The following is a 16,418-nucleotide window of genomic DNA, read 5'->3' as shown; positions in this document are numbered from 1 at the left end:
GGGAACGTCATGGTGAGCTTGTGTACGGCCACCATGACATTCCCCAAAATCATGGAGATCGCACAGGTTCAGAAGCAGAGCCTGTGCGATAGTCGCAAACCCGTCTGTTTAACCCTTTAGGAATTAAATCAGCAGCATCTACAGGGGTAACACAGCGATTTCCCACCCTCTCCCCCCAAAGTGCTGAGTATGGGGTTGCAAATCGTCTCCATGGTAGCCTTCGGGTCCAATGAAAGACCCCAGAGCTGCCTAACTTGACTGCCTGTTTGGTCGGACCTAGCAGTACCAGTGTCAGCCTGTGCATTTGCTATGGGATCCATTGTCAGAACCAGAATCAGAACATATTGGTTATTGCCACGTCAAACCCATACAATAAAATGAAATCTTTACTGGACCAGTATGGGTCCACTCTTTGGAGGTTTTTACTGCCCTAATATCTTGGCAAAATCCGCCAATAGAGCCAATAAACCCTTCAAAAAAAATTAAAATTTAATTTTAGGAAGCTTAGCAAGGTTTTTTTGGAAAAAGATTTTCTCTTGCATGAGCCAAAGTAAATACTTTCTATAAAACATCTATGGTGTAAAAAAGCTCATTTAAAAAGCTCATTTATAGGGGGAATTAACTGTTCTTGTATCTCAGGAACTTTTCAAATGTGTAATGACACCTGAAAACAGCATCATCAAAATCTGCCCTCTAAAAGCTCAATGGCTCATCACGTTCTGTGACCTGCCTAGGCTCCTAAAGTAGTTTACATTGACATGTGGGGTATTGCCCTATTCGTAAGAAACTGCACAACAAAATGTGACATGTTTTCTCATTTTATCCTGCATGAAAGGGTAAATTGTAGGACTAAATAATCATTATATTGTCAAAATTTTAAAATTACGAATAGAACCTCCATTTTGTTTTAATTCTTGTGAGATGCTTATGGTTTTAACAATCTTAACAAAGGCTGTTTTTAATAGTTTGAGAGGTGCAGTTTTAAAAATGTGGCAACATGTGGGGAGTTTCTAATAAAAACAGAAATTTAAAACCCTTATGAAGATGAATTGTCCATGAGAATTTTTAACCTGAAATTTACTTTGGAAAATTGCTGTTTGAACTTTTTAACTGTAAGCCTCCTAAATTGCTAATAAAATAACATATAAAAATGTCATCATAAAACATGTCATGAAAAAACATCTGAAAATAAACTCGATAAGATAAAGCATTCCAAAGTTAACTGCATAAAAAAAAATTAAGGGATTAAAGATATTTATGCATTCCATCCTTTTTACACAGTTTATAAACTATAAAGCTATTTATTATCTTATTTTTACTTGTCTCTTTCTTACAGTGTAAATGAGTTGCATGATCCAACCTACCAATACAGAGTAGATACCGGCAATTTTCAGGCAAGTATTTGTCAGTAATAAAATATGTCTGTCATATGTAAGGTTTATGAATCTCCTTTTTTTTAACTAGTAGTATTCCCTAGGTTCATCACTACTCTCTATCATGCAGTTTTTGTGTTGGCCAAGTCCCAAGGGTTGGCTTAAAGGAAACCTACCATCGCGGATCTACCTATTAAGGTAGATTGGGTGGTAGGTACCTCTATTGTACATGAAGATAGCCCTCTTAAGGGATAATCCTCACATCCCCTGTATCGTTTTATAACTTTTATTCCCCTAATATGATAATTTTCTAAAGAGGCTACTGGGGCGTGGAGTAGCTGGAGCTGAGACTACACGGCGTGGCTACTCCATGCCCCAGTAGCCTCTTTGATCCTCCTACCAGATATTTTCGGCACACAGCTACAAGGAGCTGCGCACCCTCATCCGCGAAGCTGGCGTTCTGCGCTTGTTGCGCTCACTGTAATCAAGCCTGTGAACCATAGCCATCTGTGGGGGACATGTGAACGGCCGCAAGCTTGCTTAATCTCTTGTTGAAGATGAAAATACTTAATATATTATTCATTTGTTATATTTTTAGGGCATGAAAATTTTCTTTCTAATAGTGTCGATTTTGTACATCCTCTACCTCTTGTTTCTTGTTATACGGGCATGTTCTGAATTGAGAAATATGCCATATGTTGGTAAGTAGTCATTTGGATAATATGAAGTGTTGTTGAAATCTGAATGAAGGCTCTTTTATCTATGATTGATAAAATGTACAGTATATACTAGAAGTTTGGACACGCCTTCTCATTCAAAAGGTTTTCTGTAATTTCCGGACTATAAAAATTGTAGATTCACACGGAAGGCATCAAAACTATGAATTAACACGTGTAGTTTTATACTTAACAAAAAAGTGTGAAACAGCTAGATGGCTATATAAGACTTTCAGTTATCTTTTGCTTTGATTACTGCTTTGCACGCTTTTGGTATTCGTTTGATGAACTTCAAGAGGTAGTTACCTGAAATGGTCTTCCAACAGTCTTGAAGGAGTTCCCAGAGATGCTTAGCACTTGTTTGCCCTTTTGCCCTTCCCCATCACTTTCCTTCTTGGTCAAACAACCCTTACATAGGCTGGAGGTGTCCGTACAAAGCAATCATAGAGTGGCACTATCCCTGCACCGTTATGCACCCTCTTATTGGGAAACCGGTTCCTTGATGGGATTTGGAAGTCCGACCAGACTATTTAAAACAAAATATAGTCCAACTGTCATACCAAATATTTGGAGAAGAATGTGGCACTCACCAATTTAAAAACGTCAATCTTCTTTACTGTATTCCTTAAAACAGTGATTTTCAACCTTTTTTGAGCCGCGGCACACTTTTTATACTTAGAAAATCTTGGGGCACACCACCAACCAAAATAGCACAAAATGACACTAAAGCAGTCATATTATACATATAGTTAATAATATAGATTCTAAATTTATTTTACTCACTCAGTGAGAAACCTGGGCCTGTTTCGATAAACACAAAAGGGATATCCTGGCAGGGATGGTGGAAAGACGCACACGAAGCTCTTCCTCAACAGTTCTCAGTTTCTCACTGTTTTTAGTATATGGTGCTGATTATTATGTGGCTCATATACTGCAAAATAAAGGGGTACAATGAAAAGTACTATGGCCATGAGGCCAGAGTACAAGTGCCAGCTCATATACTCAGCATATGAGCTGGTACTTGTAGTACTCCAGCCTCATGACTATAGTATTTCTCATTGTTATATGCAGTATACTGCTGAAGTACTAAAAGTACCAGCTCATATGCTGAGTATTCTGCCAATAGTTCATATACTCAGGCAAAAGCTCATATAGTTAGCATTATTGGTGGGCATTACCCTGGCAGCGGGCAAATGCGAGAGTCTCTCCGCTCTCAGGATAATGCGCCGGCCTCGGTGACGTCATTTTGTCGCGCGAGGTTCAAAGCTTGCGCATGTGTTATTGTACATATCTCCTACATTGTAAGAAGCCGTGACTGTGCAACGCTGCGCATTGCCAGGAAACAAAACACAGGGGGCACCATAGTTTGGGGAACTTTCCCCGCGGCACACCCGACCATGTGTCGCGGCACACTAGTGTTCCATGGCACACTGGTTGAAAATCACTGCCTTAAAACATGGAAATTTTTTAAAACATAGAGAGCGCATTTACTGCGCAAAATGCCTGTCTGCCCCCTGCTCCTATCCTGCAAGGTAGTTCACATGTTTTAAGGAATACAGTAAAGAAGATTGAAGTATGACAGCCTGGAGGTGTGTCGGGGTCATTATCCTTTTGAAAAATAAGTGATGGTCCAACTAAATGCAAACAGGATGGAATAGCATGCAGCTACATGATGCTGTGGTAACCATGCTTGTTCAGTATACCTTCAATGTTGAATAGCTCCCCAACAGTGTCACCAGCAAAGCACCCCCACACCATCATTTTGTCGCACGCCATTGGATTAAGATACGACAGAACTCGGGGGGGGGGGGGTGGCATCGGACGTACTGAGCACGGGATTTAACACTAAAATTGTGTCACAAGATCAAGCACTTAGATGCACCAGGAAGAAGATGGTGAACTTCAGCGGACCGGAGTGGAAGGATATGCAGGATATCGGGCGCACAATATTAGTGAATCGTGACACCGTCCGGAGCAGTTCACCGGAAGTGCGTTGTCCAACCACAGTTGGACAATGCACTTCCGGTGAACTCCTCCGGACGGTTAAGTGAACATGCTCCATTGTGGTTGGAACCAAAGATCTCAAATTTGGACTCATCAGACCAAAGCACAAATGTCCATTCCTTGTGTCCTTTAGTGTAAACAAGTCTCTTCTGCTTGTTGCCTGTCCTTAGCAGTGGTTTCATGCTGCACACAGTCTCCTCTTGACAGTTATTGTAGAGATGGTCTCTAATCTAAGCTGCTGTTAACTCGGAAAAACTTATCCTCAGCAACAGTGGTGACTCTCGGTCTTCCTTTCCTAGCGCGGTCCTCATGTGAACCAGTTTCTTTGTAGCGCTTGATGGTTTTTGCAACTGCACTTGGGGACACTTTCAAGGTTCTTCCAATTATTCAGTGTATTCACCTGACTTCTGCACAACACAACTGATGATCCCAACCCCATTTATAAGAAAAGAAATCCTGCTTATAAAACCTGACAGGGCACACCTGTGATGTGAAAACCTTTTCTGGTGACTACCTCTTAAAGCTCATCAAGAGAACGCCAAGAGTGTGCAAAGCAGTAATCAAAGCAAAAGGTGGCTACTTTGAAGAACCTAGAACAGTGGTGGCGAACCTATGGCGCGGGTGCCAGAGGTGGCACTCAGAGCCCCTTCTGTGGACACCCAGGCCTTCACTCCAGCACAGAATTAATGTGACTCAAGGCTTCCTCCTGTAGCCCAAGACAGCCATGGACAAGCAATGCTCAGCGCTATTTTAAAGCGACACCTCCTTGGCTGTCAGGACTACATGAGAAGCGAGAAGGTGTAGACAGAGATGGATTATCATTGAAGCTCCTACTCTTCAGGGGACCCTGGAAGGAAGCTATAATCCAAATTTCTCCATCTTTCTATTGTATTGGTGTCCTCAGGATGCCAACACGATTGATACAGCAGGGATCAATAGGTTACTGCATAAATTGTTATGTTGGCACTTTGAGACATAAAAATAGGTTTTGGTTGTAGATTGGGCACTCTGTCTCTAAAAGGTTCGCCATCACTGACCTAGAATATAAGACAAATTTTCAGTTGTTTCACACTTTTTTGTTAAGTATATAATTCCACGTGTTAATTCACAGTTAAGATGCCTGCAGTATGAATCTACAATTTTTATAGTCATGAATATACAGAAAACCGAATGAGAAGGCTTTCGGTCTGTACTGTACAAAAGATTTTTTCTGAGGGCATAATGCTCTCCACTTAGTTGTCATAAATGTTCTGTCCAGAGGCCTGCTGTCTATAGTGTGTTATCTGTAGGGGATGTTCTATATATATATATTCTATATACAGTCCAAATACTGCCACTTCACACTTAGTGATTCCTTCTTAGTTTGTCAATTTAAGGGCCATTTCACACCTCCTTTACTTCATAAGGTTTTTTTTGCATCAGTTATTGTCTGCTAATATGAGGTGAAGACTATAACAGAGAGATTGACACAAGTTTTGTGTTTGGCCACATAACTGATGCAAAAAAAAGAGAGCCCCTAAATGCTTGTGAGAATATTTCTGAGATATATTGATATCCTATATCCTTTTGGGCAATAGTGGGATTATTCCATAGTCAAGAGCTGCATTCACTGTTATTCAGGCTTGAGAACCAGTCTTTTTATTCTCTTGCCTCTTAAATCAGGTGCACCAGTGGTATATTATACCAAACCTACAAAGAGGCGCACATTTATATACAAATCAATTTTACTAAATACATTGAATACAATATGTAAATATACAAACTTTATTATAACCATAAATACTGGGACAATTTATTGAAAATGAGGGCCTAGAATGAAAATAGGCGCTCACAGGATACAGAGAATGAAAAAATTACAAATGGTTTACAAATATAAATCATAACATTGATGGGTACATATAAAAATACAATGTTAAAGGAAACCTACCACTTTATGATGCCAGACCATATTTTGACTAGTTGCAGAAACCGCTGTATTCCGTGAAAAACTGTTTTATTTTGATATAAAATTTTATTTTTTATGGTGTGTTTGATACGTGTCTGATGTATCATGTGCTTGCTCCAGGGAAGGTGCTACAAGGAGACACGTTTCCATGGCAGCACTTTCCCAGGTCAACTTGTGGATCGGACTCGCACTGTCCTGTGACGAGCTTACAGATTTTTATGGCGGGGGCATTCTTGTATCATTATCTAGTAGTGTTCTAGTATAGCTGACCACCAGCAACAGTGAATATGGATTTGGGCTTATTTATTTGTAGATCTACAGTACAGATTCTGTTCTAAATATCAACAATAAACATACTATATACAGAACTTGTAATATGTTGTTTTAGGATACCCCATTCACATGATTCAGAAAAAGTCATCTAATTTTATTGTGCAGTTTTTATAAGCTATACAGTATACACTCTATCGCAAGTCTCAGTCACCCTGACTTATTGAATAACACTGGCTGGAACTTTTATATAATAAGAGTTCAGGAGTCAATCCACACAAATGCTCAATATGTTCCGTAGATTATAAATGCTATATAAGCTAAGGATGCTATCGTTGTTTTATTAGAATTCTATTGTAGAATTCGATTTGATCTATGTAGACATGTACACAATAGGTGTAGATTTTTTATTTTCTGGTTACAGTAGTGCCCTTTATTTTCATATTAAGACGTCATACGTTGTATTCCTTTTCAGATCTGCGATTAAAGTTTCTGACAGCATTAACGTTTGTAGTGCTTGTTATCAGGTATGTTAATAATAGGATATTTACATGAAAATACATGTGTTATAAAGGGAAGTAACATATAACTTTTGCTATTAGTGGTGTCCCCACTGAAACCACCCATGTTGTTAATTTCTGGGTATAAGGCCTCATTCCCACGGCCGTGTGCTTGTTCTGGGTTAGGAGGAGGAGTTTCTTCTAAACGCAAGTTAGAACCTATTAGATCCTATGTTGTGACACACAGAATGGAGTCTTATTAGCCTTACGGCCATCCTTTATTAGTTTTACCAAGTTATTCTTAGGCCTCATTCACACGGCAGTTGGGGGACCTGTATACAGCTGACATATATACGTCGGATATGCACCCCCCATAGACCAGCAATGGGCGCAGGGCGCTTTATGGAGAGGTATGGTGCAGCTCATGTGCGGTACCGTTCCATATCCGGGAGAGAGATGGGACATGTCCTATCTTTCCCCAGAATATGGCGTGGTGCCCCATGTTTCTCTATGGAGAGGGGCGAACGCGCTACGGTACTGTGCTACGGTACGGCGGCCACATGTTAGTGTGAATTTTGCCTTCATGTATGGATTTAGTTGATTCCTTCACCTTTATTTCCCAGATAGTATTACAATTACCAGCATAATGACATTTAAGATGTGAAAGTAAATATCTTTATGTGCCTGCTAATTATTTCTATTCTTGCATGTTTCATGTCTGCATCTTCTCATTTATTAGATTACACGAATTAGTTGATGCTACTATGCCAGATTGTATTAATAAATGTAACATTTTAGAAAATTGCACCCATCTGTGAAAAGTCAGCACTGTCAGCATCTGTAAAGTCAGCACTTTATTTTAGGAGAAGTTGTAGGTTATCGCTAACTATTTTTCTCCTTTGTCTTTCAGCATAGTCATCCTATATTTAAGGTTTGGGTCACAAGTTTTGCAAGATAATTTTGTTGCAGAGCTGACAACACATTATCAAAATTATATCCTTTTACCTGTCAATAACTTAATAATTCTTTAAATTTCAAAATGTGGAATTTTCTGCACAATTTTACTGATGTGCAGTAGTGGCAGAACAAGGTAATTAAGTCCCATTCACTCCTGCATTCAAACCTCTGGTATTACCTTCTGTCACTAAAGGCCTGTGCACACAAATATGTGCATTTTGCAGGCCACCAGCGGGGTACAACGTTCAGTGCTGCTCACCCTGCCAATGTCCATCGAGAATGACTGCCCAGGCCTGGAAAAATGGGCACGAATAGGAACTGTGCAGCACAGGCAGCTGACAAGTTCATGACGTGTTCATGCATACACCGCACCTTGTGTATGCATGAACACGTCCCCAATAGAAACAAAAATTGGCCATTAGTTAGCCATTGTTTTTGTGACTAGCTCACATCTTAACCACACAGTCATGTGCATTACGCACCAAAATGATAATATCTAATCTTAAGCTTCCATTATTTCAGTTGTTCTGCAGTTTGTCCAATTTTCTTCTCAAATAAGAAAAAAAAATTACTTGAAATCAAGTAGGAAGGGATTTAACAGATCCCTTCCTACCGTTTTAGTGACATAGCAGAGGTCCGAACACAGGTTTTAACTGGGCCTGCAGTTGCCTCATTGTGTGCATGGGATCTGGCTATTTCTGTAAGTTATAGTAGTAAATATTACTATTATTACATGTTTTTCCTTAATCTATAACACCAGCTGAGTTTTTGTCATTTTATGGCCTGCTGAACTTCTATCTTTACACTTTAGCATTTGTGTATTCCCCATCCAAAAATGCTCTTTATGGTAAGTGATTTGATTGCGGAATGGGTGACTTGTCAGGAATAGGTAGTAGTTCATTTACATGACATTTACAGTGGCCACGAAAAGTATTTCGTTGTTTTGTTTGTTTTTTTTGCTCGTTAATGTACACTCTGTGCCCCTTCTTGGCAGGAAAAAAAAAAAAAGAAATATAGCTATTTTTTCATGTAAAGGACTGTATGATGGTTTGTTTTCTGTGTTACAAGTTGCCCTTCATATTGAAAGTATTTAATTTTCTACGTTGTGTACAAATGACATGTCTGCTTTATTGTTTGGGTCGGTACGATCACGGTGATACCAATTTTGTAAAGTTCTAATATATTTACAAACATTTAAACCTATACAAAAATTCTTCATTTTGCCATGTTCTGGCAATAATAGCTTTTTCATACTTTAGTATACGAAGATGACGTTTCAATGCTACCATTTTGAAGACTGTCCAACTTTTTGATCACTTTTTAATTTAAAATTTTTTTATATTTTGCGGAATGGCAAATAAGTAGCATTTTTCGACTTTGGGCGTTATTTTCCATTACAGTTTTTACAGTTTTTTTTAAAATTAATTTCTTTGCTGCTATTTTTAAGACACCATAGCAGTGATGGTGAACCTATGGCATGGGTGCCAGAGGTGGCACTCGGAGCCCTCTTTTTGGGCACCGAAGTCATCAACACAGAATTAGTTTGTCAGACAGGACTCAAAGAATCATCCTGCAGTCCCAGGCAACTCAAGAAATGCAGATCTGTACTATTTCACTTGTGGAAAGGACGGATTATCTTTAGAGATCCTGTTGGCCCCACGTTTCTTCTTGTACAGGGGGACCATGACGAGATGCTACAACGATAGTCCAAATTTGCATTCTTCTTTCAACTGTTTTGTTGCGCTCAAGAGGCCGATATGATTGAAAGTTATTGTAGAACAGATAGTAATAAATTACTACTTAAATTGCCGTGCCGGCACTTTGCAACAAATAAGTGGGGTTTGGTTGGGCTCCAAAAGGTTCGCCATCACTGCCCCATACTTTAACCCTTTAGGTTGTCTGACCCTACCAAATACTGCCATACTACAGTGTTTCAGTATATGGGGATTTTCCACATCCTCTATTACAATGTGCAAATCGGTGTGAAACGAAACGACCTCAGGACTTTGTGTGACCGGGGGCTTCCTGATGACATCACAGGGAGTGACAATCTAAGCCAACATGGCGGTGCCCAAGTGCTGCTGGCTTTTTTAATGCCGCCGGCAGCTTTGCACCTATCGCAGGTGTTTGCTGCAAGATGCAGAAAACACTTGACGGCTATGAAAGGGCTCAACCTGTGAGCCTTCTCCAAAAACATGCAGCATCGCACCTCATCAAGAGGTTAAACAAGAAAAACTGAAATATCACATGAGTATTCAGACCCTTTGCTGTGACACTTATATTTAACTTGCATGCTTTCCATTTCCTTCTTGGTTCTACTCCTTCATTGGAGTCCGGCTGTATTTAAACTGATTGGATTTGATTAGGAAATGCAAACATCTGTCTATATAAGACCTCAAAGTGCATGTCAGAGCAAGTGAGAATCATGAGGTCTAAGTAATTGCCCAAGGAGCTCAGAGACAGAATTGTGGCAAGGCACAGATCTGGCCGAGTTTACAAAAGAATTTCTTCAGAACTCAACAACTGAGGAGCACAGCGGCCTCCATAATCCTTAAAAGGAAGAAGTTTGGGACAACCACAACTCTTCCTCGACCTCACCATCCAGCTAAACTAAGAAATCGTGCAAGAGTTAAACAAGAACCCCAAGATCACTGTGGTTGAGCTTCAGGGATGCAGTAGGGAGATGGGAGAAAGTTCCACAAAGTCAACTATCACTGCAGCCCTCCACCAGTCAGGGCTTTATGGCAGAGTGTGCTGACAAAAGCCTCTCCTCAGTACAAGACATATGAAAACCCACATACAATTTGCGAAAAGCACATGAAGGACTCCCAGACTATGAGAAAGAAGATGCTCTAGTCCAGTATGGTGAACCTTTTTGAGACAGAGTGCCCAAGCTACAACCAAAACCAACGCATATGTCGCAAAGTGCCAACATGACATTTAAGCAGTAACTTATTGGACCATGATGTGTCACAGGTTTTAGTTGTATTGCCGTCCTGAGTTCACCAATACAATTGAAAGGTGATAGAGAAATTTGGATTGTAGCTTCCCGCCAGGGTCCCCCGAAGAGGGGAAGAATCAATATCTATACACACCTTCTTGCTTTTCCTGTAGTCCTTGGAGCCAAGGATGTTGCTTTAAAATAGCGCTGAGCATGGCATGTCCTGGGCTCCATTGGATCACAGGGGAAAGTCTTGAGTCCTATCCTGCGAACTCTAAATTGGGGTGAAGGCATGAGTGCCCTCAGAAAGGGCTCCAAGTGCCACCTTTGGCACCTGTGCCATAGGTTCGCCACCAATGCTCTAGTCTGAGATGAAGACTGAAGTTTTTGGTGTTAAATCTAAGCGGTATGTGTGAAAAAAACAGACGCTAACCATCACCTAGGGCGGCACACTCCAAAACATACTGTTAGGTTGTTTAGATTGTGAGCCCCATTGGGGACAGGCACCGATTTGACATGCTTTGTGCAGCGCTGTGTAATCTATGTGCGCTATATAAATAAAATAATTTATTATTAATTATCACCTGCGAAATACAAACCCAACAATGGACTGCATCATCCTATGACATTTTTCAGCTGCAGGGACAGGATGACTGATTTCAATTGAAGGAAAGATGAATGCTGCCAAGTACAGAGATGTCCTGGATGAAAACCTGTTCCACAGTGTTCTTGACCTCAGACTGGGACGAAGGTGCACTTTCCAACAAGACAATAAGGCTTATTTACTAAGGGTCCAGGTGTGCACTTTAGTTGGACTTTCCAGCGTTTTCGGGATTTGCATGGCAGTGACAGGTATTTTACAGGGGTCTGCTCTGGCATTGTGTTGCATGCAATCTGATTTTGGCACAGCTGCGCTGGCTTTCATGCGACAGCAATGAGGGGCGTGCCGTTGGATGATCCGACTCATTCGATCTGAGGGTGGGATTTAACGTGCAAATTGTGTCATAAGACAATGCACTTACTTGCACCATAAAGAAGAATGTTAACTCCATCAGACCTGCCTAAGCACACAGCTAAAATAACAAAGCAGTGACTTCAAATCAACTCTGTGACCTTTCTTGACTGGCCCAGCCAGAGGCCTGACCTAAACCTGATTGAGCATCTCTGGAGAGACTTGAAAATGGCTGTCCACTAATGTTCATCATCCAACCAGAGGGAACTCGAGAGGATCTCCAAATCCAGGTGTGAAAAACTTGTTGCATCATTGGCAAAAAGACTCATGGCTGTAATAGCTCAAAAGGTGCTTCTACTCAATAATGAGCAAAGAGTTTTAATACTTCTCGCCAAGTGATATTTCAGTTTTTTTTGTTGAACCCCTATGTGCACCAGGACGTTATACACCGTCCCTGCGGGAAGGTACTGGCCGCACGGGGACGTTCTATAACTGCACCGGCTCACGAACTGAGCCGGCACCAGAAGCAGCGGCTATCAGCTGTATATTACAGCTGACACCGCGCTCTAACACCCGCGATCGGAGCTGACTTTGATCGCGAGTGTTAACCCCTTACATGCCGCGGTCAAGCATGACTGCGGCATGGACGGGTTTTCCCCCTGTGTATCGTTCCCCCGTGCTGCTTATCTTGGGATCCGATCCACTTCTGGGCATCCCCGAGGTCTGCCGTGTTCCCTGGGGCTGCCTGATGTTCCAAAGTCAGTCAGGCCCCTTCCGGATCTGCATCTGCATACTCAGACAGTTTACACTGCTCTACAATGAATTAGTATTGTAGAGCAGTGTATTGCACTTGAACCATAGATCAGAGCATCGCTGGTTCAAGTTAGAGTTTGTAGAAGTGAAAAAAGTTGAAAACACAAAAGTTTTAACATTACAATAAATAAAATATAAATAAATAAAAATATAAGCCCCTAAAATGTCACTTTCCCATAAAATACTTAATAAAGTATAAAAACCACAAACGCACAAATGCCGGGGGGGAAAACGTCCCAAAAAAAGATAATTTTTAATTAATACCTTTTTAAAAATGCTCTAAAAAGTGATTTTAAAAAAGTTACACTCTAAAATAAGACCACTAAAAAGAACAACTCTTCTTGCAAAAGATAAGCCCCTAACCAGATTTGTCAGCCGAAAATAAAAAGTTATGCATATAAAAAGTTGTTGATTCTAAAATGAACAAGATTTTCTCCAAATCAGTTTTTATTTAGTAAAATTTAATAAAATACACAAAACCAACACATATTTGGTATTGCTGCGTCCATGACAATCTGCATACTAAAACAGCATAGTTATTGGACCAGCACAGTGAACCCCGTAAAAAAACAACTCCAAAAAATGCTCCGAAAAAAATAATTTTTAATTAATACCCTTTAAAAAATGCTCCTAAAAGTTATAGAAAAATGTAATGCACTCTAAATTAAGACCACTAAAAACAACAATGCTTCTCGCAAAAAATAATCTCTTAACCAGATTTGTCAACCAAAAAATAAAAAAGTTATGCATATGAAAGACAGTGATGCTAAAATTAACACCATTTTCGCCAAATTACTTTTTATTCAGTAAGAATAAGATAAAAATAGAAAAAAATCTATATAAATGAGGTATTTTCCTGATCGTGGCGACCCATTGAATAAAATAATATACTATTTTTATGGTATGGTAAACGGCCCAAAAAACCCCCCAAAGAAATCTTAATAAAAATTGATGATTTTCATTTCCTCCACCAACAAAGAGTTGAAAAAATCTCACCAATTAGCTATCGATGCCCCAAAATTATGTACCAGAAAAGTGCATCTCATTTGACAAAAAGAATAAACCCCTATATGTCCACATTAAAAAAAGAAAAAAAATTATAGCCTGTACAATGTGATAATGCAAATCTGCTCTGGATGGCACCTCCTTCCATTCTATGCCCGGCTGTGCGCCCAAACAGCAGGTTATCACCACATATGGGGTATCGGTGTACTCAGGAGAAATTGGCTATCAAACTTTGGAGCCTTTTTTCATTTAATCCATTGCAAATGTTTAACACCTTTGCGACAGCGGACGAACTATATTGTCCCCATGCTGCGAAGGGTGTATGGAGAGAGCTCACGAGCTGAGTTCTCTCCATGCACAGCGGGTGACTGCTGTATAACACAGCTGACTCCCGTCTATTACTGCCGCAGTTAACCTGTTCGACCCCGGCACCTAACTTACCTTTACATGGGATGGCCGATCACCGCCCCCTGCGACATCATCGGAGGGCGGTGATCGGTTGACGTGGCAGCCTACAGTCTTAGTGAGACTCACAGGCTTGCCATGTGCAATGATTTCTCATAGCCAGCAGATGGCAGGCTATTAGAAATCATTGTAATATTGGTATGTACTGCAATACAGTAGTATTGCAGTATATAGTATTAGCCCTGCAGGATCAGATTACTAAGTTACCCTGGAGGATCTGAAATAAAGGTTAAAAAAATGAAAAAATAGTAAGAAAAAAAAAAGTAAAAGTTTAAATCGCCTCCTTTCCCTAGATCACATATAAAAGCAAATAAACAGCAAGAATCAGAAACATCTTTGGTATCATCGCGTCCCAAAATGTCCAATCTATCAAAATATAATCAAATTTTCCCGGCACTTAACCCCGTAATGGAAAATGGCGCCCAAAGTAAGTTGAAAGTGACACTTTTTGCCATTTTGAAAAATATAAAAAATTCTATATTAAGTGATCAAAAGGCTGTACAGTCCTCAAAATTATAGCATTAAAAACTTCATCAAAATTTGCAAAAATTTACACCACCCACAACTCCGTGCTCTAAAGTATGAAAAAGTTATTAGTGCCAGAACATGGCAAAATGAAGAATTTTTTTTTGTACAGAAGGTTTTAATTTTTTTTAAATGTATGAAAACATTATAAAACCTATATAAATTTGATATCCCCGTGATCGTACCGAACCAAAGAATAAAGTAGACATGTCATTTGGGGCATGTAAATTTCAAGCCCACAAGAATATGGTGCAAATGCATTTTTTCATAATTTACACTACATTCAGAATTTTTTTTCCCGCTTCCCTGTACATTGCATGGAATATTCAATACCATCACTATGAAGTGCAATTTGTTACGCAGAAAACAAGCCCAAACACAGCTCTTTACATGTAAAAATTAAAAAAGTTACAGATTTTTAAATATGGGGAGTGAAAAATGAAATTGCAAAGAACGAAAAAGGACCACGTCCTTAAGGTGTTAATTTTTCACCCAAAATGAATGTATTGTCAAAAAACATTACAATTTGTATACTTCACCTTCATTTTGTTTTAACCCCTATAAAACACCTAAAGGGTTAACAAACTTCTTAAAAGTGTTTTTTTCATACGTTGAGGGGGTGTAGTTTCCATAATGGGGTATTTTATGAGTCTTTTTATTATTTAGGCCTCTCACAGTCAATTAAAAGTTGAGCAGGTCTGTCTAAATACGGCTTTTGATAATTTCCCCAAAAATTTTAAAAAAGTGACCTAAGTTCTGAGCCTTATAACATTCTAGTAAAATATGTGGAATCTTAAAAAACCATGCCAACATAAAGCAGACATTTAAGAAATGTAACTTATGACTTTATTTGAGTGCTATGACTATCTGCATCAAAAGTAGAGAATTTAGAACTTATGAAAAAAAATCTAAATTTGGAAAAATTCTTTTACAAACTAAACACAAAAGATATCATCCAAATTTTTAAACTACCCGTATGTACTCGAGTATAAGCCAACCCAAGTATAAGCCAACGCCTCTAATTTTACCACAAAAACCTGGTGAAACCTTTTTTTTTACTCAAGTATAAGCCGAGTTTGGGTTTTCAGCACATTTTTTTGTGCTGAAAAACTAGGCTTATACTTGAGTTTATATAGTAATTTGAAGTACAATCTCAAAATCCCCTGGATATCTCATAGTGTTCAAAAGCTATAACCACTTACAGTTACACAGGGCACTTACACTTTTTTTATGGGGGGGGGTGTAAAGATGGGGTGCAGAGTGTAAAAAAAACTTGCCAATTAGCTGCAATGAAAGAGTGAAACATTTTTAAAGGGGTATGAAAACTTTCCATACCCACGGTGTAATACAGTGATGGCTAACCTATGGCACTGGTGCCAGAGGTGGCACTCGGAGCCCTTTCTGTGGGCACTCAGGCCATCACCAGAGATGACTTCAGGTATCTTCCTGCAGTCCCAGACATCCCAGGACTTGCTGTGCACAGAGCTATTTTAAAGTGACAGCTGTACCTGGGACTATTTTCTGCTTTATTGGCGTCCTATGGGTGCTGTTATCAGTGAAAACTGTGACTGAAAAGGGAGTATAAATCACAAATTAAATATGTGTGGGCACTTTGCGATAAATAAGCGGGTCTTTGTTGTAGTTTGGGCACTCGGTTTCTAAAAGGTTCGCCATCACTGGTGTAATATATTGTTACAATTCGTTAATTGCAGTATGTGCTGAATTATGTACACTTTATGTACATACTCAGTGGATAAGCTAGTTCTCTACATATCAGATGAGAATACACTTATCTGAGTGATAAGGAAAACTGATCCAGCGTGTTTTCTCTGTATACTGCTTTGTTTTAGTTTACAAACATGAACAAGAGGAAAAGCAGATGTTAGCTGCTCTGATGGATTCTATACTCTATATATAAAATATTAGGTGCAAACTGTTTTCTGTTTATAGTT

General features: G+C 39.5%; 1 protein-coding gene across 3 annotated transcripts in view; it reads left to right on the top strand.

Moving 5' to 3' along the window:
• The window catches only part of TMEM181 (transmembrane protein 181), an 87,405-nt gene that overhangs the window by 60,239 nt on the left and 10,748 nt on the right, over window positions 1–16,418 (top strand). For all 3 annotated transcript variants that reach the window (XM_072141028.1, XM_072141029.1, XM_072141030.1), the window contains exons 11-15: window positions 1,337–1,394; window positions 1,972–2,074; window positions 6,784–6,835; window positions 7,719–7,801; window positions 8,523–8,612. In XM_072141028.1, coding sequence (XP_071997129.1) covers window positions 1,337–1,394; window positions 1,972–2,074; window positions 6,784–6,835; window positions 7,719–7,801; window positions 8,523–8,612 — 386 coding nt within the window. The remainder of the gene's footprint in view (window positions 1–1,336; window positions 1,395–1,971; window positions 2,075–6,783; window positions 6,836–7,718; window positions 7,802–8,522; window positions 8,613–16,418) is intronic.

The sequence above is a fragment of the Engystomops pustulosus genome, chromosome 3 (genome assembly GCF_040894005.1).
Source record: "Engystomops pustulosus chromosome 3, aEngPut4.maternal, whole genome shotgun sequence".
Lineage (NCBI taxonomy): Eukaryota > Metazoa > Chordata > Amphibia > Anura > Leptodactylidae > Engystomops > Engystomops pustulosus.
Note: the sequence above shows the minus strand (reverse complement) of the source record. Positions and strands in the feature narration are given on the sequence as shown.